This window comes from Lacerta agilis, chromosome 1 (genome assembly GCF_009819535.1).
Source record: "Lacerta agilis isolate rLacAgi1 chromosome 1, rLacAgi1.pri, whole genome shotgun sequence".
In the NCBI taxonomy this organism is placed as follows: Eukaryota; Metazoa; Chordata; class Lepidosauria; order Squamata; family Lacertidae; genus Lacerta; species Lacerta agilis.
Window position 1 is genome coordinate 70,544,650 of NC_046312.1, and position 25,943 is coordinate 70,570,592.

The 25,943-nt window shown below is 41.8% G+C and overlaps 1 protein-coding gene across 3 annotated transcripts in view; it reads right to left on the minus strand.

The window, feature by feature from the left end:
• Window positions 1–25,943, minus strand: part of SERGEF (secretion regulating guanine nucleotide exchange factor) — a 101,162-nt gene that overhangs the window by 3,006 nt on the left and 72,213 nt on the right. The window contains exon 11 of one of the 3 annotated variants that reach the window (XM_033153946.1): window positions 11,107–11,174. The exons of the other annotated variants lie outside the window; for them this stretch is intronic. Coding sequence (XP_033009837.1) covers window positions 11,122–11,174 — 53 coding nt within the window. The 3' untranslated portion in view covers window positions 11,107–11,121. Of the gene's footprint in view, window positions 1–11,106; window positions 11,175–25,943 lie in introns of those variants that run through there. 3 annotated transcript variants of the gene reach the window in all.

Genomic DNA, 25,943 nt, shown 5'->3' on the forward strand with positions numbered 1-25,943 from the left:
GGAACAATAGCAAGAATCTACTATGACCCCCTAAAGATTACTGCAAACCAGAGCTCCTGTATTTTTAAATGGAGAGACCGTGGCTGCATACCCCTCCTTTATACCTAGAGAGAGCAAGGTTTTTTATTTTACCGATACTGGGTAACAATACAATAACATTTGAGTCCATGCGTAGGAAAAAAAACATTCTAAATAATCTAAAATCAGTTTTTGATTATTATCCTCATCCACTGAGTTGGAATGTTGACCACTTCAAGAATAAAAGAAGTACTTTCATCTAAATATAACATTTTCAAAGAACAACAAAGAGTATTGTGGCCTTTTAAAGCCTAATATATGTATTAAGGCATATCCTTGTGGAGGCTGCAGTCAACTTTATTATTAGACTGCAGTTAGTTTACTGTAAAGGGACGCAGGTGGCACTGTGGGTTAAACCAAAGAGCCCAGGGCTTGCCTATCAGAAGGTCGGCGGTTCAAATCCCTGCAATGGGGTGAGCTCCTGTTACTCAGTCCCTGCTCCTGCCAACCTAGCAGTTCGAAAGCACGTCAAAGTGCAAGTAGATAAATAGGTACCGCTCCAGCAAGAAGGTAAACAGCATTTCCATGCACTGCTCTGGTTCGCCAGAAGCGGCTTAGTCATGCTGGCCACATGACCCGGAAGCTGTACGCTGGCTCCCTCAGCCAGTAAAGCGAGATGAGCGCCGCAACCCCAGAGTCGTTTGCGACTGGACCTAATGGTCAGGGGTCCCTTTACCTCGTTTACTGTAGTCTCCCAAATTTGCCCTTTAAGGTGCCACAGGGCTCTTGGTTGTTTTCTGCTGCAACACAGCTACACTTCTGAAATGTACAGGAACGATCTTCTTCACACAACACAGAATTCATTGTCAAAAGGTGTGCTAGCCAGTCTTACATAATATCACATAGAAAGATGAAGCATGACCAAAGCTGACAGAGGTTGGTGCTAGCAATTAGAGGGAGACGGGTGGGCCTGAGTGACTTACATTACTTAACAGTAGAAGGATTAGCATGTACAGAAGAGTACAGGGGATGGGAAGATGAAAGGTCCTGCAGCTGAGTATAGCTGCATTTCTGAGCATAAGCATGATTTGCATACATAAGGGGTTCTAGAATGAGTTCTGCCAGTGTATCCTTTAACTGAGACCTTGACCACATTGTTAATGTAAGACATGCACAATCTGTTGAAGCAAACATACAACAAACACTGATTCTGTAAGCTGGTCAAAATACAAAGTATTTTCTCATTGTTAGGATTTTTCAGAGACACACAATGTCTAAAAAGGGCAAAATGCTCCTTTTTGATGAATTATGAACAATCCAAATCTAAGAGAGAAATATCATTAGTCTAAAAATTAGAGGTTTCCAGGAGAAGAGTGTGCTTCCCTCCCCCTCCCTGCCTCTCTTATCTTCGTTAAATGCCAGCACAGCCCATTTTCATGCAGCAAACATTTAGGAAATGGAAAGACACTTGATTGTTAATGTAATTCTGCTGAATCTAATACCTCTGCAGTACATGATGCAGGCTGGGTTGCTTTGAAAGGATGGAGATGCTGGGTTGCTATGGAAACAAGAAGGCAAGTCTTTAGATTGCTCATCCCTGAAGAACAGCCCTGTCAATATCTTTAAAGACCGCTAATAAAATTTTAATCACTGATTAGAATAAAAATAATTCCAATCTATTGTTTACTACTGGTGTTCCCAGTTCAGAAATTGCCACTTTTTTCCATGTTGGCCAACCCCAACAATGTACTTCAGTAATCTAAAACACAAATGAAAGAATGAAACACAAATGAAGATCTTAACATCCAGTTTGGCTGCTTGAGATTATTCCTCACAGCATTAAGATTCCACCCTCCCTGTTTAAAGTATGAGCACCAGTTAATATGAGTGTTCATCAGACAATTTGCTGGGAGGTCCTTTCTTACACAGCCCTTGCCCCCATTCCTCAAATAAATTGTTAGGAAAGGATAATCAATTTCAAAACAACCGTGGCAACAAACCAGGAACCTGAATCGGTTCCAGGATAAAAATTAACCACTGGTTTCATAAAGTCTGAATTCCTTCCCTGAAATGATGGCTTCTGCCTAAGTCTGGCTTACTCCCAAAGGTTTTCCATATATTGTAATGATGAACAGCTAACAAAGCACTTTACTCATATTGTACTCATACTGACTGGGGACGGACAGACCCTGTAACTGCACCAGCACCACTGGAGCAGCCAAGAGACCAGGATCAGGCCTGTTAACAGTACATGATGCAAGTAAGGGTTGCTCAGGTTGAAGTAGAACCTGTGCTGGCCCAGCATGCAACCCCCGCCCCCACAAAAACCCCTTTTGAGGGGTTCCATTGGCAGCAATACTGCCAGCAGTAGCTTCCACCCATTTGATGCTTGGACAAGTGCATTGGGGTGCTCCTCACTGGTTGGTTTTCATCGCCAGGTGAGCTACGCATGGCTGGAGAAAGAGAGGCCTCTACTCCATCCTGAACCTCCTCCAACCCAGTGGATTGGAGCTTTGGATTGGTCTGCTAGTCAGTCCCATTTTCTATTTTACTGCTGGTTGTTGTTTTTAGGTTGAATTGCTATTTTTATTGATAAATTTGTATGTTTTTATCATACGAACCTCCTTGAGAGGGCTGTATAGCCCTGAAAGACAGCACACAGATTCCTAAATAACCATATTTCTTGCATACTTTTATTGGACAGACTGGAAGGCATATATGGCATTATACAAGCTGGAGTTCTTGATAGATCTGGAAGATTGAGAGGGGCGTGGAGAATTAAAAAGGCTTATTCATCTTATGGTCAAAGCAAGCAGGAAAATTTCAGTTGCTATGGAAACCCAGTGATTTATGATTTTAGGGCAAGTGCAAGGGTGGGGGAAATGACTATATTAGTATTAGCTCTATACAAGTTGCACCTCCAGCATTTCATAGAATCATAGAGTTGGAAGAGACCACAAGGGCCATCCAGTCCAACCCCCTGCCAAGCAGGAAACACCATCAAAGTATTCCTGACAGATGGCTGTCAAGCCTCTGCTTAAAGACCTCCAAAGAAGGAGACATTTATGTGTATATAATTGATTCCTACTATGGACCAGTGCCTGGACTCAGTGGTGAGCTAGATGAGGGGCAACAAACTTTATCTGAATCCTAGCAAGAGAAAGGCACTGTGAGTGCGCAGTTCCTGAGTCAGATAATTAGTAAATTACCTGCTTTGGATGGTGGTGTACTTCCCTGGAAAGGGCAAGTTCATAGCCTGGGGCTGCTCCTGGATCCATTTCTGTCACTAGAGGCCCAGGTGACCTAAGTGTTTTGGAATGTCTTTCACCAGCTTTGGCTAGTAAGGCTACTGGTGCTTCTGGACCAGGATAGCCCAACCACTATGGTCCATGCACTGGTACCCTGCAGCCTGGGTTACTGAAATGCCGTCTATGTGGGGCTGTCCTTGAGTTGGTCCAGAAGTTGTAGCTGGTGCAAAGTTCAGTGGTTCAGCTGCTCGCTGGGGCAGGTTATTACTAACATGTTACATTGCTGTTGAAAAACATTACACAAGCAGTCAATTAGCTGCTGGGTTTAAATACAAGGTGGTGTTTTGGGTGTGTATACAGCTTGGGATCAGGATATCTAAAATATAGTTTTACTGTTTATCTACCAGGTTGATCACTGTGCTGAGACTCTCCTGAAGGTACCATATTATCAGGAGGTCGGTTTCACACAACATAGGAATCAGGCCTTTAGTTTTGTGGCAGCCACTCTTTGGAATTCGCTCCCCTTAAAATATTAGACAGATGCCCTCTCTGTTGTCTTTCTGCTACCAACTGAAGACCCTTCTTTTCCAAGAAATCTTTTAATCTGAGATCTTTCCCAGTCTGTATGTGTACTGGAAGTGTTAGTGTTGTGTCATTTGTTGTTTGCCACCCTGGTCTCCTTTGGGGAAAAGGATGGGATATAAAGTCAGTAAGTCAATAAATAAATAAATAAATAAATAAATAAGACTAAAGACAGGATACCTCTGTATAAGGGAAATCCTGGTGACAGCACAAGTAGCTACTTACTACTCCCTTCTTACTCCCCTTAACCACAAAGCCATTCGTTGGACAAGTGGGGTAAGAGGTTACAGATGTGTCAAACTCTTGAACTGCATTGTGAACATTCTATCTTTTTTGCAATGAAAAGGCATAACCTGAAATGTGGACATTCCGATAGCTAAAACTCTTCTCTCTTCAGTCATAGCAATAACCCTCAGAAGAGCAGCAGTTTAATTGCTTCATATTATCTTCCCGTAAAAAATCACCATTAATATTCTGTATTATTAGATCTACCCTTTTTCTTCTTCTTTTTTAAAAAGGGGAAATGCAACAGCAGCTTAATGTATTAATACATCTTACACAGCCCTCTATCTCATGCAGGTTAGAGATTAAAGAACAATGTTCCATAAGCAAGATAATTTCAAGTTAGTTTAACCGGGGGTGAGGGGGCAGAAATGGCACTGGAGAAAGGGACTAAGGTGAGGCGAAGTAAGATAACAGTACATAAGCAATGGGAATGATTTCCTAAGGTAATGAAAATAAACAAGCAAAAAGAGGACAGGCAGGCACAGGAGACAACAGATGACCATGAGGAAGAGTAACGATGAAGTAGTTAAGAGGCATTTCTTTACATATTCACAGAATAAATAAGGTGCATCCTCTCCATGGCAACATGATGGTCTCTAACTGGAGAGAAAGAAATATATTTATTTATTTTTTAAAAAAGTTTAATAAGCTTCAGCTTGCATTTATTTATAACAGCATTTTTCTTCAGAGAGTGTAGGAGCTGAAGAAAACCCCTTAGTACCCTTTTTCAGAAACGTTTTGAAGAACCAAAATCTTTATTCTGAAAACACACACACACAATACTGTACACATACAAGAGTATTCTAGCATCCTCAGTTAACTCCTGCAGTATGCAGCATTAGTCATACTCAGAACAGACCCACTGAAATCAAAGTCCATTTATTTCAGTGGATCTATTCTGAGTATATATCACCCATGATGCATATGGGCTGTAACCCATACTGCTTCCAATTTTCCCTTCAGAGTATTGAGTCTTTCATGTTGTCTTTCAGTGAGTGAAGAAAACAAGTACCTTGCCTGAGACACCCTCTTTGAAGACTGGTTCATATATTCCTCTCCTATGACCCTTGAACTGGTCTTGGCCAGAGATGCCAGGCACTGGGGATGAGGATAAATTCCTGAGGTGGCTAGGCTTAATAGAAGCTTTAATTCACATCATCTATTAACTCAAAAGTGGAATATCTATTAAGCCTCGCAAATATGTACTACAAATATGTGACCGTTAATCACCCTAAACCAAGAATTCAAATTAATGATCTATTTGAGTACTCGTTTTTGCTGTTGCTTGTGAGAAGCCTTGCTCATCTCAGGTGTTAGAAAGACTTTCTCTTACAGTTCAGATGGATGCCAAGGTCACAAGGATTCCCAAAGTGGGTCACAATTCAAGGTTTCTGATGCCTCTAAAGATCATTACACCAATTTATTCACCACACAGCTTTTGAAATGTCATGGAGTTCAGCACCTCCTTGGAAACACTATAGCTCTGAAGTTATTTATAAAGCCATCATGCTTTGTTGGAATGCAGTGGCTGACAACTCTATAAAAGTTGCTAAATCAGTTAAATGCCAGAACAAGACTTCTTTGAGGTCTACCCTAGAAATCTGATTCTTGATCGTCTCTTTTTTATTTATAGGCGACTAAGGGAAGGTAACAACTCTGATACACACATATAAAACTGAAGTCATCCTTGCCTGAGCTACACCAGTTACAACTACGAGGATGGTAACCCTATTGGCCACAGCACTGCCTCTAGGCCAACAAATCAGCTAATGGGTTGTATAGCCAAATAAATATGAGTTCACTCGTGAGACATCAATTTTCCCACAATTTCAAGGAAAGATCATTGCCTCCTCTACTATCTCATTAATTCTTTAAACAAAGTACGTGTAAAGTACAAGATGAGGGGTCATTTTAAAATGAAATGGAAAGCAATATGGACAATGTCTGAAAGCAATAATCACTAAACAGAAATAACTTAATTTGGTGAAATTACACTGAGTGACATCCAACATTACTTAAGTCTACTCTGAGTGTAATTAATGTTGACTATCTCCGAAATGGTTAGGAGTAATCTACATTTTCCATTAAAAATGAGAGGGACATAAATCACATCATCCAGGGAATGCTATCATAATTAATCAGATCCTTAATGGGTTAACAAAAGGCCTGGCATTTGAAAATATTATTCTGAATTCTGTTCACAATAAAAGAGCCAGGAGAAGAAAAGGCTTGTTTTGCAGAAGACATACATACTGTGAGGATAATCTGGCAAACAAAACTGTGTTGTACAAATGTATGTGTACTGTGCTCCTGTAATGCAGACAACTCTATATTTAGACTTGCCAAGGTGAGTCAAACTCATTCCCAAAGGAAAATACTGCATGCAATGGAAGTAAAACGAAACATGAAAAGTGAAAATGACAGCAAGCAATCTGTCAAGCGAGACATTAGCTGAAACCTGCTGAAGACTGGCCTGGTAAATATGCACATTCCTCAGTTAAAAGAAGCCATGGCTGTATATATGAGTGTGTGTAAAATTTCTATACTGCCCTTCATCCAAAGATCACAGGGCTGCTGCCAAAAGCTAGAGTTCTGGTTGTCCTCTTTCATACTGGACAGCCTGGTTAATACCAGTGCAGCCCAGGGTGGTGTCCTCTTTTCCTCTATGGTAAACTGAATGGCTCAAACGTAGGGAGGTTCTGAGGTGACTGGCAGGTAGTGTTTCTTTGTGTGTGTGTGTTTTAATAAATGGGCAAGCAGAACTGTTGCACTGTTCAAATTGAAGGTCCAAATGTTTATTGGAACTTATGGAACATGATGACTTGCAACTGCCTTCAGCTTCCAGGGGCAATGAAGAAAATAGGGTTAATACCTTTGTGCTTATATTTGTAGGAAGATATGCAAGTTCTAAGGCAGACAGCTATACTGTAATATATATGCTTCAGTTTTGAGTTAGAAGGACTTTGGAAAATGTGGAAGATAAAAGACACATCTCTTGACTGTAAAATTAGTTGTATGTTTTCTTATTTGGGATACTAAACACTTATGAAGAAAAGTCCTCAAAAAGGAAAGGGGGGACAGCTGCAATTCTGTGCACATAAATCAAAAGAGGAAATTTTATACACAGAGGATTTGAAACAGGAAAGGGATTAAACCAGGGAGCAGATGATGGAAACTTCTGCAGTTTAGAAATAAGCAAAGAGTAGCTGCCAGCCACACAGTGGTATTCAAGCTATGCTGTGATCAGCACTTGAAAGAGGTCATCAGCCAACAGGAAACATGCTCTAAAATTATAGCTAAGAGCCTGAGATGCTCTGGCACCTTAGCATATTGTACTAACATGACCCTGACCGGGCACTTACTTCTGAAAAGTTGCCACCCATAGCCAAGCAGATGTTTGTTTGCTGCAAGCAAAATGATTAGCTGTTCTGTATTTATGCCATCCTGTTTGGGAGGAGTGGATGAGGTGCTGAATCTGGAAGATTTAATTTCACATCCCTTCTTGGCTATGAAGTTCACTGCGTACAAATGGGAAATACGTGGCCACTCAGAAATTTAACTCATAATGAGTTGGACCCAGGTGGACCATTCAATGACCAGAAGCACTTCTATTCATGGAACACACAGAGATCTGTTTGGGGATCCCTCCCTACTGGAAGAAATGGTAGGTGGTCTTCCCTAGTTCCTTGTTCCACTGCTGCTCCAGAGGCCCCAACCCTCGTAAGCACCTTTTCAGAGGCAACTTTGGGTTCAGTCCAGTGTTTCTGTCATACTTTTCAATGTCAGGGCTTTCGTGTGACTCTCCAGGTAATGGCCGTAATCACAAGCCTATCAAATAATTAAGGGTATAATTTTTACAGGAGCACCATACTCCAAGCCGCTCAACTGAATTCCCGCATTCAGATCAGAGGAGAACATTAGCTCATGCCCTTTGCATTTAACTGTATCCATTTTCCTCCCTAATTTAAAAGTATATCTGGGTGTAAAATCTCAGAATGAGATAATTACTGCTCTTAGCCTTTGATTTGGAGAGAATTAGGACATGCATTCATATGCCCTGTCTATTTCTAAGTTTATGAGGGATTTTTCACCAAGAAAAAAAATTCTTTAAAGGGCTAAATTAATACACGCAGAAAGCATTTACTGTTTTTAGTAGAAGTCCTTGCAGAGACAGAATATGTGAAATGCCTTTGAAAGTTACTCCATTTCCTTAACTGCAGTTCTACCCTTTCCTCCATCCCTCTATTTAAAAGGGTACATTCATAGATAGTTTTAATCACCCGGCAACGCAATCCTGAGCATTATTTGAATGCTATGACTCGGTGCAGGTTTTGGCCACTGAAGATCATGATCCAGCTCATTCAGCACTGCCATATAACAGAACAATTTCAGGTGGCATTTCACAGCCTACCACAAACATGTTGTTGTTGTTGTTCAGTCGTTCAGTCGTGTCCGACTCTTCGTGACCCCATGGACCAGAGCACGCCAGGCACGCCTATCCTTCACTGCCTCTCGCAGTTTGGCCAAACTCATGTTAGTAGCTTCGAGAACACTGTCCAACCACAAACATAGAAGGATTCAAAAGCTCACCTACTTCACCTCTTTTCCTAAAACAGACTAGCTAATAACTAAAGCATCTGTGATAGGTGCTTGTTCAATTTCCCCCACCCCCTTAGCTTTCCAAAGATTTCCATGGCTTCCCCTGTCAACGTCTCCACCCCCATCATTCAGCCCGGACACTGAGATCCAGCGCAGAGGGCCTTCTGTCGGTTCCCTCACTGCGAGAAGCAAAACTACAGGGAACCAGGCAGAGGGCCTTCTCGGTAGTGGCGCCCGCCCTGTGGAACGCCCTCCCATCACAGGTCAGGGAAATAAACAACTACCTGACATTCAGAAAAAACCTGAAGGCAGCCCTTTTTAGGGAAGTTTTTAATGTTTGATATTTTTGTATTTGATTTCTGTTGGAAGCCGCCCAGAGTGGCTGGGGAAATCCAGCCAGATGGGCGGGGTACAAATAATAAATATTATTATTATTATTATTATTCCATTGCTGGGCTGCTCCTAAAAAGTTGTTCTGGCTGTTTAACCTAAATCTTGTAGCAGTCATGGGGGTGGGAGGAATGCGTGAAAGCATAAATCAATGACATCCATGGGAACTTGGAAAGTTGAGTGTTTATTGTGATGTGTGTGTTTTGTTCAGCATTACAGAATATTTCTCAATATCCAATGTGTGATCACATATAAACTGAACCTAATTTAGAACTCTTTGATGAACGGAGATATCACATATATCACGAAGAGTCGGACACAACTGAACGACTGAACAACAACATTGTCTCCATGCTGCTTCTTTTTTTTGCCAAAATTTGTATTCCTTTTTGTCTTTTGGACAAGACTTTCATTATTAATATTTTAGGAAACCTTCTTGCCTCTAATAGCTTCACTTTGCTTGTTAATCACACTGTCATTGTCTTGGCCCTGGAGGTACATTCTTTGATCTGTGACATACCTTCTAGTTGAGCTTCTAATATTTTAGTTTTAGACAATTCCCAAGCATTTTTGAGAGATTTGACCCTCTTGACTTTCAAAGACAAAAAAGCTCTCAAAACTGCCACATGATGATGATGCACAATGTCATTGGTGTTCATAGTGTTTTACAGTTTATATAACTCTGTTATATCTAGATCTATAGCACATAACAATGTGCTAACAGTCGAAATGTTGGCTGGGGGGACGGGATACAAAGAAAACAAGAAAGAGAGAGAAGCAAAAGTAACAAGAGACAACTATAAGTAAGTATAGTTATATTTAGGTTTAATTTCAGTTGGGGGTAAGTATTAGGGTCTTAAGTCAAAAGCATAAAGGGAAAAGTGGGATATGAGAAGTAGCAGTAATCTGAAGGGAAGGAAGAAATGGAGGAACCATGCAAATATTTCAAGAAGTTACAGGCATAGGGGTAAGCAAGAGACATTGTTTCATTCTGTCCTTTATGCAACTGTCCTCTGTAGCAAAAAAAAAAATTCCACAAATGGTTTCCCCTCATTAACTTTGGAACTCATTTTCAGAGATCTTAATAGTAATAGCACTCCATAATCAATCATAGCAACAGAGTAGACTTGAATATTTGGATCATCTTTTTTATCCATCCTCATGCTCTGATGTTCTCACTTAATATTTTAATAATAAAAAATACAGGTGGATAGATATAGATATGGATTTAAAGAAAGGGGATATGCATATCAGCTGTAGTCAAGAACCTAGCCTCAGGCACATCTAAATATGAGTAAAGCCTACTTCAGAGATTGCTTTACAATCTGTTTCACCTTGTTCCTCTTCCCCTTGAAAATGGGTGCAGAGGTCACACAGGTATTCCAACTCTAAATGCAGAATTATGTCATAATCACACTGGATTTCCTCAGTACTCAGGGGAGGTATAACATCACAGTGAGTTTTATGGGTTTCTGCCCCCCTTGAAAAATTAATGTGGGAGACAAAGCTGAAATACAACTGTGTTCTGAATGTGCTCACCAAAATGCATTCTGATATCATTTCCCCCCCCCAGCAAATTAAAATTATAACATAACATCAAATATAGCTTCCAATATCAATTATCAGATAACAATGCACATACAAGAAAATAACACATAAATGAACCATATGAAAAGACGGAGCTGGAAATCAATCAAATACATCAGATCCACAATATGCAACACCCCATCCAAATCCCAGTCACCTAATTCAACCAAAGGTATTGCATGCATTACTTCCTACAGTTAAGCAATAGTTGTCTTTAATTATCATTTTGGGAGGATTCAGTTTTCATTCCAGAGCTGAGAGAACGCATGTGAAATGTCCAGTTTTTGCCTACATACAGTCCATTAAAGGGTGTCAGACCATGAAATAATCCATTGGCTTTGCTTTCCCTTTCGCCAGTTTCATGTCAGTTTTTTCTGCCATGGCAACAATCCAGATTCTATGAAGCCATGCTTCAAGCGTCGAAAGTTTCTGCTAATTTCCAGCTTTTAGCTATCCATAGCCTAGCTGTCAAGAATAAAAATGATACTAGTGAACACAGTAAGTTCTCATTTTCCTACTCCCAGATGTTAAGGATTGCCAGCTGTGGAGAGAAGAGTACTGCAATTTCTTTAAAAACCATAGCTCAGGAAGATATTATTTTAGGGTAACTCTAATGCATATGTATATATGACCCTCTTACTCCGTATATTCTTCAGAAATTGAATCCTTTCAAGCCAAAAATATATGCCAATGATTGGCATATGCCCTTTCTGATATCTAACATCTTTACTGTTCCCTTCATATACACTGGTGGCAGCTGAGCTGGAATTCAAGATTTATATACAGTGGTACCTCGGGTTACATATGCTTCAGGTTACAGACGCTTCAGGTTACATACTCCGCTAACCCAGAAATAACGCTTCAGGTTAAGAACTTTGCTTCAGGATAAGAACAGAAATCGTGCTCTGGCGGTGCAGCAGCAGCGGGAGGTCCCATTAGCTAAAGTGGTACTTCAGGTTAAGAACAGTTTCAGGTTGAGAACGGACCTCCGGAACGAATTAAGTACGTAACCAGAGGTACTACTGTATAGACCTTTTGGTCTGATAGCACAGTCTTAAAGCCATACAACATGTTGCAAAGTATTCTGCATTCTTATCCCTCTCCCCTATGAAATTAGTTCAGAGGTCAAGAGGATATATTATCTCAACACACAGAACGGGGTCTTGACCTGAACATACATATCAAACTTCATTTCAATAATTCAACATGCAATTGCACTGATACAAACAAGCGACACCAACTAAATCTAAATCACATTCATATTCTGAGTTTGAATATGGAAGATACATATAGGAGATAAACATTTAGGAAATGGAGAGATTCTGTCCAGATTGGTCCTTGCTGCTTACATTGTCCATCAGTTGTATTTGGGAAATGTCCTCATTCTCTGGCAAACACCTTACAGCAATGCTCCTAGCAGTGACATTCATCAAAAGAGACACTAATTCATTGGTGATGTTCTATCCTGAAATGCATCAAAGCCCACAGGATGAACCATGGGCAATGTGAATTTTACAAGCCCTGTCATGAGAGCCAGTGCATAATCTAATGCCATTGCTTGTGACAGGAATGCTCTCATCCCCTCTAATCCCACACGGCACCACCCTGAATACAGAGATATGGGTTGGTAGAAATGGCCATTCTGGTAACGGTGGTTGAATGAGTACAAAAATGGAAACATCAGCATGCCCATAAAAAAAATAAAAGGAGACACTACAAGGCTTTCACAAAATGCAAAAAACAACAACAACAAAAGGCTACACAACAAGGATATAGTTACAAGGCTCTCATTAGGACTCTCTTAATATACGAGCAGGCCTCCAGAGACACATTTGTAATTCATAAATCACAGGTCTTTAACGCCAGAAAGGATCAATTTTCTTCCCTGTCTGAGGGGGGGAAAAAATCTTATTATGCATTTTAGATTTCTATCTGCTGAGTGCACCAATTTTTTTTCTGTGAGGCAAGCAAGAAGAGAGAAACACTCTGAGCAGTTTAGCTCTGGATGCTAAACTCCTCTATCTTTAATTTGTTAGGGAATTAAGCACATTAAGTGGGTCTGGTGCAGCCAGGCCCTAAGAAACTTCCTGAACTCCAATGTTAAGTAGCTCTTGGCCATGCAGACCCCACTGCTATTATAGGGAAGAAAGTAGAGCCACCAAGGAGGGACCCATTAGAGTTGGGAGTCCAAGAACATCTGTTGGGAGTGCCTTTGTTGTTGTTCAGTTGTTCAGTCGTGTCCGACTCTTCGTGACCCCATGGACCAGAGCACGCCAGGCACCCCATCCTCCACTGCCTCCCGCAGTTTGGCCAGACTCATGCCAGTCGCTTCAAGAACACTGTCCAACCATCTCATCTTCTGTTGTCCCCTTCTCCTTGTGCCCTCCATCTTTCCCAACATCAGGGTCTTTTCTAGGGAGTCTTCTCTTCTCATGAGGTGGCCTAACTCCTGCCTAACTCCTGCTCTCCTGTTACCAAAGACTGAAGCAGTCAAGTTGCCAAGGAGGAAAGGGCATTCTGTCCATTTTCAATCTTCCCAACAGTGGAACCTTTTCACTATGAATCCCACACTATGCAAATATAACACAACTACATTTTATTATATATGAAGATACTTCCACAGAGAAAAATGAGCAGAGGCAAATACCTTCAACTGGGACAGTACCATTTTGGGGGCAAATCAAACCTGAGCCTGCAAAAATGCCCTGGGGTTTTTTATTTTATTTTTTACAATTTTAGGTGAAATAGTTTGCAAAGGGTTTTCGGTGGCGGGGTTATACACATATATGCAGAGTACACAGCAGTTTATTGTGTCTATGGGGGAGGGAGTAAAGCCCAGAGAAAGGTGACTCTTTAGTTATAGCTGTAAATACCAATTTGTGAAAGGAAACTCCACTTCCTTGCATAGGCAAGGTGCCCTCAGTTGCCGGCAAAGATGGACCACAGAAATGCTTTTGGTTTTAGTTTTGCACTACAACCCTAAGGCATCAGAAGTCAGGGATAATGAATGGAGAGAGAGGGGGGGGAGAGGGAGAGGGAGCCATGTTAGCAGGAGAGTAGGCTGCTCTTGTATGGGTGCACTGAGCAGATCATAGTGCATATGATGAGTTAGAAGGGACAGGCTTGTAGGGTGGAAAGTACCTGAGATGACTATATTTATAGTAAACCAAGCTTGCAGTTTGCTTTTATCAAACCAGGCCAAGAGCTCTTCAAGGTGGAGATCTTTTTAGTGCTGCAATAAAACAACATTTATACAAGCGTTGAGACACAAAAGGGGGGAATAATTAAAATATAGTGCTGAAATGATAAAAAGTACATTTATGCACAACTCACCTGCCTAGCACAGCACACATCAGATCTATAAAGGTGGCGAGTTCAAGGGTGCAATTGATACTAGCCAAATCACATGCCTGAACTCCCTAGGATAGAGTAGCTGGCATGTTTTTAAACAGACCACTCCATTGACCTGGATGGTATGATTGTGTCAGATGTATTAAGTCTCCTGTACTTTGAAAACCAGCTTGATAGTGACTTGCAGCAAAGTTCTGAGTGTTAAATTATTTGGCAGATATAAGCTGACTCATGATTCAAGCTATGTTAAGAAAATTCCTCTTACCGAAAATAGGGTTCCAGGGGCAAATGACATTTTAAAATGTGTTAGATTATTGTCAAAAATTAGCTGGTTATCATTGGTTTCAATTCTGTATGCAGTTGCCCCAATGTCCAGCCAATTTCCTTGCATCTAGTGCAATTGTAACACTGCAGAAAAAGTAAATGCAAATCAAACGCATTAAGTCATTTTGAAAGCTAATTCCAAGTACCAGCAACCAAAACTTAATACCATAGTCCTCACTGTTAAGTGATTCTTCTATATACAGTAATGAAATTTCTCACATGTTGTAAAAAAAGAAACTAGACTTCATGGTCTAAAGAAGATGAACGAAACACAGCAAACCAACCAGTGCAATGAGAATCAAGATCTGCCTGCTTTGTGCATTGCACACATTTTTTAATGGTGCTTCACATAGCTTTAAAAAAAATGCTGCAACATCAACCCGGATTATATTGTTTTTACTTTTCATGAAAACCCAAAACAAGCATTAACCTAGCTTCTGTATTGTTCCAAGTTTGAGAATGAAACCACAGTGCTTTCCCAATGATGATTTCACAATGAAAAATTCAAACATTGATCACGTGATGATACTTAATCTGGTTTCTCCACTTCGGAGCTGCCTTGTTAAAAGAGGAAACAAGCCCCTTGAGAGGAGGGGGAAGACTGTTCATTTATCAGTCTGTACTACCGTGTATCCCCTGACCTATTTTATTACTAAAAATAGCCCTTCTTAGGTCACTACTGCAAATTGAATTCTGCTGCTTCATTGCCCACTGCAGTCTCACTGAGCTGCCCGCACACACAGCATTAAGAAGGTTAACCCATCTCTTGCCATCTGCGTCTGGTCCTTCAGGAAAGGTGAGAAATTAGAAGCACATTACCTGATATACTTGGTTTGAGTGTTTGCACGCATTTAAACTATTTGTGAAATTGTGGGCTGAGTGTGAAGTGCTTGTTGGAGACTCTTGCTTTATTTTATTTTCACCCCACATTTTAAATTGAAAGGATTGCCAAAGCACTGTGCACAATTTAACAAAATACAATAAAATGGCTAGTTTAAAACCACTGAAATAACTGATTTCAGTCAAAACAAAACATCACACACAGTAAAAGAACAGAAAAGGGTTTTGAAGTGTCCCTAACAGCAATTAACCAGGCCCTATGAAGTCACTACAACAGAAAAATGTCCCTCCGAGCCCCTTAAAAACCAAAACAACAGTAGACTTTGAAAATTCAAACTGGCAGAGGAATTCCACAGTGGAGGGACCACTACTGAGTGGCACGGAGCTCAAGCATCCTCAAAAAGTTGGTTTTAAGACTCCAAGGAACTGCATGCAAGCCCTTGAAAATTCCTGGAGGACAAGGGGAAGGATGCAAGCTGGGAGAGAGGAGGGAATTGTTAACATCAAGCCATTCGCTGTCACTTCATCAGTCCAAATCCCTCTTGGAAAAATCATTATGTCCTTCCAGGCTGGGGAGAGCAGAAATGGAAACCCTTGCAGCCTGGAAGCTGAGATTGTCCACATTGCCCTTCCCATCCTACAGCACCATCTTCGAACATTTTGAGGTGCCATAGAGTCTTCAGACAACAACTCCTAAAAGGACATGCCCAGAGAATCTCCCCAGGCTCCATTGAAGGTGGTACACAATCTGGGCAAGAGCCTCAAAAGAAACCACCAGGAGAAAGTTCATAGTCTTTGCTGAAATGTTGTAGTAGAGTCCCTAGCAAGCCCTAGATATCTATGGCTACAAGAAGCTGCCCAGTTTATTTCAGAAAAAAAAGAAAGCATGTCATCAAAAGGGGGGGGGACAAAACAGGCCAGGGATTTACATAAAATTTGTACGTACTGATTAATGTACAATTTTGTATGTACATTTGTATTGTACACACAATCTGTGGAGATCAGGCAAGCACTGACAATGAGGTGCTTTTATGCTGTGAGCCATCCTGAAGTCTACATATTGTTGTTGTTGTTGCTGCTGCTGCTGCTGCTGCTGCTGCTGCTGCTGCTGCTGTTCAGGGGCAGGCAGTGCAATCCTATGAATGTCTCCTCAGAAGTAAACCCTATTAAGTTCAGTGGGGCTTATTCCCAGGTAAATGAGTATAGGATTGCAGCCTTAAAATAGAAGCACACCCTGCACATGCACAGAAGAACCTCATTTTAATTTCTGAGGGAATTCTAAACGTCTAAGGGAAATTACATTCACCTGAGTATTGCAAGCTGAGCAAATTCACATTTCAAAGTAGTTAATTACTAACTTCAGAAATATCACAAGGGAAGATCTCTCTATGCAATTGCAGTGGGAATTGTGGGTACATTTCCAGGTCTGACATAAACCACTGTGGATCTCCCTGATTCTCTTAGCAATGTGTCGAAAAGCAAGCCATTTTAAGAATCATTGTGTCAAGGAAATGTTATAAAATGGAGTACCAAAACTTTTTTTTTAAGGATGCTTAATTGTCAATCAGACACTGCAAAAACTAGCAAGGGTTTTCTAGAAACAGCCTTCTAAAAAGTAGATATTTTAACGTAGCTGCCATATTCAATGTTACATATCTGCATTATAGCAGCATTCATGGGCTAATCACAATGGGGCACTGCTCTATACCTTTCTTGAAGAGATTACTATGTGAAAGACAAGATAACAACAGGTGAGTAAAAAAAGCAGTACAACTCCACACATGAGATCAAACAAGAAATAACAAAGAGAACCAGCCTGAAGATGGCTCAAACATGGGAACGATGGATTTGTAGTACAATTTTAACCGTACTAGTTTCTGTTGGCAATCCAAGTTGCATGGGACAATGGGAACACACACACCTGGGAAAAACCCACCAGCTCTCATTTGTGTACATTTTTCCACTTCTGCTCTTAAAATGACTGCAGGATCAAATTGTTCATTAATTGTGAAAACAGCTGGAAATGTACAAGTGTAAGTTAAACCAAAGTCACTGACCTTTGTTTCAAGGTCCTCATGAAGCCGGAATGCCCATGGCATGAAAACCACACAATAAATCTACCATTACACATCAAACCTGTGCAAATGCCTTTAAATGTTCTTTATATTAGCATGAAAGAATATTTTAACCTTCAGCTAAGTTCCACTTGGCAGATGATTAATATCTGGACTCACCCAGAATGACCCTGGGCTGCAAAGTCAAAAGGTATTGGGGTGGAGGGGAGATATTGCTTAATGTAAAAATAAGGTCACTTAAGACTTTAGTGGTGCTGTTTATTTTACAAAATAAAAATAAAAATGGTGGATGTCTTAAGGGGAAATGAGCAATCTGCTCTTCTTGATTTTAGGCCAGCAATATACTGAGTGCCTTGCCATGTGGAAGGTAGCTCAGGTCACCATGTGTCAGCTGTGTTCTTCACAGCTTGTACATTAAGCTTTGTGGTTTATGGAGACAGGAATCCAACTGTGAGAAGGTACTGCTTTATCAGGAAAACATTATGAAGTCTTTTCAGAGAAAAAGAAGTTAAGATTAAGGATCTCAGACGCTTCAACACCACTTTCTATTGCATTCTGTCTTCTGGGATATCACCAAGTGTTGCCCACATAATTACCTCTGCAACACAAATAGAAAGGCCTAGCAGAATTGCTACCTGTGGATCAGCAGCTTACAGGTACTCCCAAGGTATGTATGATTATGTCTATGTTTCATAAAGATGTTTAAAAACATTCTTTTGAACAGCACAAGTCCTGAACAGGAAACACTTAATAACTCTGTAGCCATCTGGGTTATGAAACAGCCCACTCTACTAAGCCATAACTAAATTGTCTGTTAAAACCCATTAAGATAAAAGCTCTTTGAATCTCTCAATGGCTGTGATTTTCTGTTAAGTCAGAAATAAGATTTCTCCCCCATCCTTCTCAGTCCTGGAATACAGCAGCCTTACTTCATGTGCCACAAGTGACCAACATCCCCTTTAATATTGGGTGGGCTGTATGAGTCGGTTTTAACAATTGAAACATACCAGCATGGCTCCAGACTAATCTTGACAAAAGATACTGAGTTACAAGTGAATACAAAATGCCAACAAACAAGTTAAACCAGAGGCCTCACTTTGCTTAACCAATAGGGAAGGCTAGTTATTGTGAATCCCCTCAGGGCGCAAAGAAAGCGACTTTGGTCCTGTTTGGGGGCGGGGAATCTTTTTTACATTTCACCCGCCAAAATATATAATGAACAAACTTTGTGAAAAACTGGTGCCCACAGTCCACAGCCTCCACATCTCTATTCTCTGTTCTGGCCATTTTAAATTCTGGCCAATCCTCAGAGAACAGCAGTCATACCTCATGTGCCACAAGTGACCAACATCCCCTTTAATATTGGGTAGGTTGAATAAGCTGGTACGTTTGGCTCTTGCTCTTGTTTTTATTATGTACTTTGTGGTTTTATTTTGTATATTATACTATGAACTGCCCCGAGATCTTCAGATTAAGGGCGGTATAATAATAATAATAATGCATTAAAAATTCCCATTGCCACTTCAGACTTTTACTTATGAATAATACATGCCAGTTTAAAAGATTTATGTGATCTTCTTTCCTCTTGTTTTCAAAAGACTACATTTCTGAAACTCAACACAGTAATTATCATCATCATCATTTATACCCCACCCAGCCACTCTTAGCCACTAATTAAGACATTAACTACTGGTCTGACCAAATCTAAAGACCCCCCCCCCCATATAAACACATATTCCACTTAGAACTGTCATCGTTAGATTCATAAGTGTTGTAGAAGGGACACATTTTTAGTGTACAAGGGGCTTTCTAACTTGTCACCCCAATATTCCCATGAGGTAGATCACTGGCATTTGCATTTTACAGATGGCAAAGCAGGATCAGATCTGCCCAAAGAAACAACACAGCTGGAGCACTCTCAGGATCCTTGAAAGCTACTGGATAGTATTTTAAGCATCCAATTGGTTGTATACCTTGCTAATAGTAAGGTCACTTTGCCACTTTTAAAAATGCCAGCTTTTGATATTTTGCTATGTTAGACACAAATGCAGTTTCACACAAAAAGTCCTCTCATAGAGCAATCCAAACCCTCAATCTACCCAGTTCTGCTTCTCCAGCGTCCATCACTGGGGAATCCCCATTACTGATAGGGAAGCTCTACTGGTAAGGTGTGCCCCATTGTACCTACCCAAATGGTGGGTGGAAGCTACCACCATCAATAGCCACCAGAAAACCCCAAAACAGAGCAAGGCTCTGTGTGTGCATCCTGTGCAGACCCAGCTGCCATCACGCAATGAAAACTGCTCTCACCTGAGAGTTGGTGGTATCATTCCATCAAGTTCTGCCACAGCTGGCCAGGAATTAGGATTCCAGCCTCAATACTGAATGGAGTAGCATTGCATATTTTACCCCACTGCTTTGAGCAACAGTCCAGTCACTTCTGGCATTTACAAAATAAATGTATAGGTCACTGAAAAGCAACCTTTTACAACTTGGATCAAGATACTTGGGGAGTTGTGGCATTGTAATGATCCCTTCATGGATCACTGCCTTGTCGTGGCGAAGGGGCTTGAATTACTCAGGGAAGCTATGAGCTATGCCGTGCAGGGCCACCCAAGATGGACAGGTCATAGTGGAGAGTTTGGACCAAACGTGATCCACCTGGAGGAGGAACTGGCAACCCACTCCAGTATCCCTGCCAAGAAAACTCCATGGACAAAGACAACAGGCATATAAAAGTTATGACGCTGGAAGATGAGCCCCTCAGGTCGGAAGGCGTCCAACATGCTACTGGGGAAGAGCGGAGGACAAGTACAAGTAGATCCAGAGCTGATGAAGCGGCTGGGCCAAAGCCGAAAGGACGCTCGGTTGCGGATATGCCTGGAAGCGAAAGGAAAGTCCAATGCTGTAAAGAAAAGTATTGCATAGGAACCTGGAATGTAAGAACCATGAACCTTGGTAAGCTGGATGTGGTAAAAAATGAGATGGCAAGAATAAACATTGACATCCTAGGCATCAGTGAACTAAAATGGACAGGAATGGGCGAATTCAGTTCGGATGACTATCATATCTACTACTGTGGGCAGGAATCCCGTAAAAGAAATGGAGTGGCCCTCATAGTCAACAAAAGAGTGGCGAAAGCTGTACTGGGATGCAACCTCAAAAATGATAGAATGATCTCGATACGAATCCAAGGCAGTCCTTTTAACATCACAGTAATCCAAGTTTATGCACCAACTTCCAGTGCTGAAGAAACTGAAATTGACCAATTCTATGAAGACTTACAACACCTTATAGAAATGACACCAAAGAAGGATGTTCTTCTCATTATAGGGGATTGGAATGCTAAAGTAGGGAGCCAAGAGATAAAAGGAACAACTGGCAAGTTTGGCCTTGGAGTTCAAAATGAAGCAGGGCAAAGGCTAATAGAGTTCTGTCAAGAGAACAAGCTGGTCATCACAAACACTCTTTTCCAACAACACAAGAGACGACTCTACACATGGACATCACCAGATGGGCAACATCGAAATCAGATTGATTATATTCTCTGCAGCCAAAGATGGAGAAGCTCTATACACTCAGCAAAAACAAGACCTGGAGCTGACTGTGGCTCTGATCATCAGCTTCTTATAGCAAAATTCCAGCTTAAACTGAAGAAAGTAGGAAAAACCACTGGGCCAGTAAGATACAATTTAAATCAAATTCCTTATGAATACACAGTTGAAGTGAAAAACAGGTTTAAGGACTTAGATTTGGTGGATAGAGTGCCTGAAGAACTGTGGATGGAGGCTCGTAACATTATACAGGAGGCAGCAACGAAAACCATCCCAATGAAAAAGAAATGCAAGAAAGCAAAGTGGCTGTCCAATGAGGCCTTAAAAATAGCGGGGGAGAGAAGGCAAGCAAAATGCGAGGGAGATAGTGAAAGATACAGGAAATTGAATGCAGATTTCCAAAGAATAGCAAGGAGAGACAAGAGGGCTTTTCTAAACGAACAATGCAAAGAAATAGAGGAAAATAACAGAATGGGAAAAACCAGAGATCTGTTCAAGAAAATTGGAGATATGAAAGGAACATTTCGTACAAAGATTACCACAATTAAGGACAAAAGTGGAAAGGACCTAACAGAAGCAGAAGACATCAAGAAGAGGTGGCAAGAATACACAGAGGAACTATACCAGAAAGATATAGAGGTCTCATACACCCCAGGTAGTGTGGTTGCTGACCTTGAGCCAGACATCCTGGAGAGTGAAGTCAAATGGGCCTTAGAAAGCCTTGCTAACAACAAGGCCAGTGGAAGTGATGATATTCCAGCTGAACTATTTAAAATCCTAAAAGATGATGCTGTTAAGGTGCTACACTCAATATGCCAACAAGTTTGGAAAACTCAGCAGTGGCCAGAGGATTGGAGAAGATCAGTTTACATCCCAATCCCAAAGAAGGGCAGTGCCAAAGAATGCTCTAACTACCGCACAATTGCACTCATTTCACACGCTAGCAAGGTTATGCTTAAAATTCTACAAGGCAGGCTTAAGCAGTACGTGGACCGAGAACTCCCAGAAGTGCAAGCTGGATTTCGAAGGGGCAGAGGAACCAGAGACCAAATTGCAAACATGCGCTGGATTATGGAGAAAGCTAGAGAGTTCCAGAAAAACATCTACTTCTGCTTCATTGACTACGCAAAAGCATTTGACTGTGTCGACCACAGCAAACTATGGCAAGTTCTTAAAGAAATGGGAGTGCCTGATCACCTCATCCGTCTCCTGAGAAATCTGTATGTGGGACAAGAAGCTACAGTTAGAACTGGATATGGAATAACTGATTGGTTCAAAATTGGGAAAGGAGTACGACAAGGCTGTATATTGTCCCCCTGCTTATTTAACTTATATGCAGAATTCATCATGCGAAAGGCTGGGCTGGATGAATCCCAAACCGGAATTAAGATTGCCGGAAAAAATATCAACAACCTCAGATATGCTGATGACACTACCTTGATGGCAGAAAGTGAGGAGGAACTAAAGAACCTTTTAATGAGGGTGAAAGAGGAAAGCGCAAAATATGGTCTGAAGCTCAACATCAAAAAAACTAAGATCATGGCCACTGGTCCCATCACCTCCTGGCAAATAGAAGGGGAAGAAATGGAGGCAGTGAGAGATTTCACTTTCTTGGGTTCCATGATCACTGCAGATGGTGACAGCAGTCACGAAATTAGAAGACGCCTGCTTCTTGGGAGAAAAGCAATGACAAACCTAGACAGCATCTTAAAAAGCAAAGACATCACCTTGCCGACAAAGGTCCGTATAGTTAAAGCTATGGTTTTCCCAGTAGTAATGTACGGAAGTGAGAGCTGGACCATCAAGAAGGCTGATCGCCGAAGAATTGATGCTTTTGAATTATGGTGCTGGAGGAGACTCTTGAGAGTCCCATGGACTGCAAGAAGATCAAACCTATCCATTCTCAAGGAAATCGGCCCTGAGTGCTCACTAGAAGGACAGATCCTGAAGTTGAGGCTCCAGTACTTTGGCCACCTCATGAGAAGAGAAGACTCCCTGGAAAAGACCCTGATGTTGGGAAAGATTGAGGGCACAAGGAGAAGGGGACGACAGAGGATGAGATGGTTGGACAGTATTCTCGAAGCTACTAACATGAGTTTGGCCAAACTGCGGGAGGCAGTGAAGGATAGGCGTGCCTGGCGTGCTCTGGTCCATGGGGTCACGAAGAGTCGGACACGACTGAACGACTGAACAACAACAACAACAAGCAATTCAATTTCCCTTGAGATGACGTGACAGATGAGTTGTCCTGCTGGGTTTGACAGATTGCCATATCTGGAAGAAGCTTTCCTCCAGGTAAGACTAGCAGCGAGTGCAGCAGTTGCTTTTCCACTGCAGCATGGAGACTTGAGAGCTATCTCAAGCTAGCCAACACTTATATTGCATTCCAGGTACTTTTCTGTTTTTATTAGAAAAACAGAACCACAGCCCAGGTTTTGTAACCATTTGTAACCCCTTTCATTCCTTCTATTTTTATCATACTTTTTTGTTCCGAGCAAACTCAGTAATGATTACAGTGAACTGGAGCGTACTGTAGGTTCAAAGGCCTTACTTATCCACAGGCCACTGATTCTTTTGTATATACCAGCCTAGAGAATCCCATATATACTTCCACTCCTTTGGACTTCTGTTGTCTTCAGACTTTTGACTGTCAGAGCAAAGAGCAGAATACAGCACTTCCATTTTCAAATAAATACTTCCTAAGAGAAACTTGGTGCAATGTCCTGGGCACACCCAGCCCAATGAGGACAAGTATTTGGAAGTTTATTTCTTTATTGGCAAAGCACTTGGCTACATCAGCTCCAAATGTGCCAAAGTTATACACACCACCCCTGCTAACCAGCTGCTTAGGTGATCTACCTCTACAGTCCTGCACTCAATGGGGAAGCATACATCCAGGGGCGTGGCTGGTGCGGGTCCCAGGGGGGCGTGACATGCATCCCAAGGGGCGTGGCATGCCACCCGCGGGGGCATGGTGCCCATCGAGGGGGTGCACGGCAAGCAGCCTGGGGATACGCAGTGAGTGTCCCGGGGACGGGGGTGGCTGCGATGTCAACCCCCCCCCCCCCCGATGGCACCCGGTTCGGACCGCCCCCACCTTCGTCCGCCAGTGCCTGCACTATGACCCAGACCCAGGCAACAGCGTGACCATGCCCCTTTCAGCTTATTTAAACCCCTTTGTCTGACACAGTATGCACAAGCACCCTATAAGTCCTCCTGAGTGGCAGCTCCAGTTGCTCCTGTCACTTTAACTCCCCCCCCCCTTGTGCGTGGAGACAGTGGAGGGGAGGGGAGGGGAGATTCCAGAGGCATAGCTATCTCTGGGACTGATGCCTTCTGCCTCTGAGACTCCCTGCAGCTCTTCTCCCGTCTCCTCCCCACCACCACCATCTCGGGCTGCCTGGTCTTACCCCCTTGACTGCCCTCGTCCACCAACCTGGCACCTGCCTCACGGGTGACACAGAAGCCCACAAATTGCTGGCCCCTTCCCCTGGATCATTCTCCTGCCCCCCTGCCTGAACATCCCCCGCTCCTCCTTCCTCAGACTCCTGCCTGTCCCTGACATGCAGTCTGTAAAAAGACTTTTATTTTTAGAGCATTATAATCCAGCTGAATTTTCTGTGCCAAATTGTAATGACAGAAGTAGGAGACCAAAGGAGGATGTGGAGAGTCTCATAAAAACCTAATTCTCTGATGGGAAAATCAAAGTGATGTTAATTAACATCAGAGTTACCCTCTGGAATAAAATAATAATTGGGACACAAAAAGGAACACTTAATGTTCGAAGAAACCAGTGAATATAAAATGAAAGACCAATTACAGCATGTGAGGGTCCAATTAGGTTTTTGTTTTGTTTTTTTCAGAAGGGTAGCAATGTTAGTTGGGGGGGGGCAAAGTCTTGTGGTATCCTAAAGATTAATTCTTCTGTCAACTAGAATCCTCTTCGTCAAATACATGAAGTGTTATCCTGAGTTAGTGGGTAGTGAGCAGCTGCTTTAGAGAAAAGTTCCCAGACTGAAGTCTGTGGACCACCAGTGGTCCATGAGATCCACTCAGGTGATCCACGGTGTACCTGTGGATGAAAACTGAAGCAGATATTCATATTAATTCTTAACTGTACTTTTATTACTTTTTGATTTCTTCTTTTAATTCACTAGATGAACCCGAGTTCTATGCAGGTATGCACTGCCAGGCGATTACATTTGCAGGTAGGCTCCCCGTGTACCGGTAACTTAGAAGCTTGTGCAATTAGGATTTTAAATGGCCACCACACATAGAGCAGGCTCCCCACTTCAAGAGTTTCCTTTCCATGAAGGTCAATGAGGCCAGGGCCAGTGAATGCAGCTCTTCCTCTTCATCACATGATTGTAATTAGGTGAGGGAAGTATGTAAATGAGTCTCTAGTGTTATAAGAGGGGGAGAAAAAACTATCCATCTTCTCCACAATATGCCTAATTATATAAACCTCCATGAAATAATCTACTCAGTTCAGGATGGTGGTGGGTTAGGGAGAAGTGTTACATAATAGGCCAATGAACAAAAAGCTTAATCAGTCATGTTCCAGCTCCTCAGCAACTTCCATCAAAAGCCGAAAAACTGAACTGACGTCTGAGTGACACTAAGACCATCATTCCACTCGCAAATGACAGGCACCACAAGATTTTGCTACAGGGGGAAAGCACATTGGTACATCTGTCTCATCTGTCTCTTATAACTAGCTGGTAATGGTATCCCGTCGCTGTCAAAACACTGACAAATAGGGTGTGGTAGTGATGAGGAACCAGAGGGCACTGGACATTTTTGAATGCAAGCTTGTCAACTGCATGTTTCCTGGCTTATTCTATCACAGCTTATATTCACAAAGATATATTTGTGGGTATCTGGTCTGTGATGGCTAACTGAGAAGACTCTCCAAAGAAGGCACAAGTTGTGGCACTTAATATTCCCTGCCCTCATCTGAAAGGAGGCTAGGGCATTGCACTGGACACAGAGAATTTCTGCTGAGTCATTGCCTGCCCATTGTCAGAACTGTAAAGCACTTCTTTTTTTCTTCTTTTTTAAAGGTAAATATGACAGGCAGCTATTTTAAC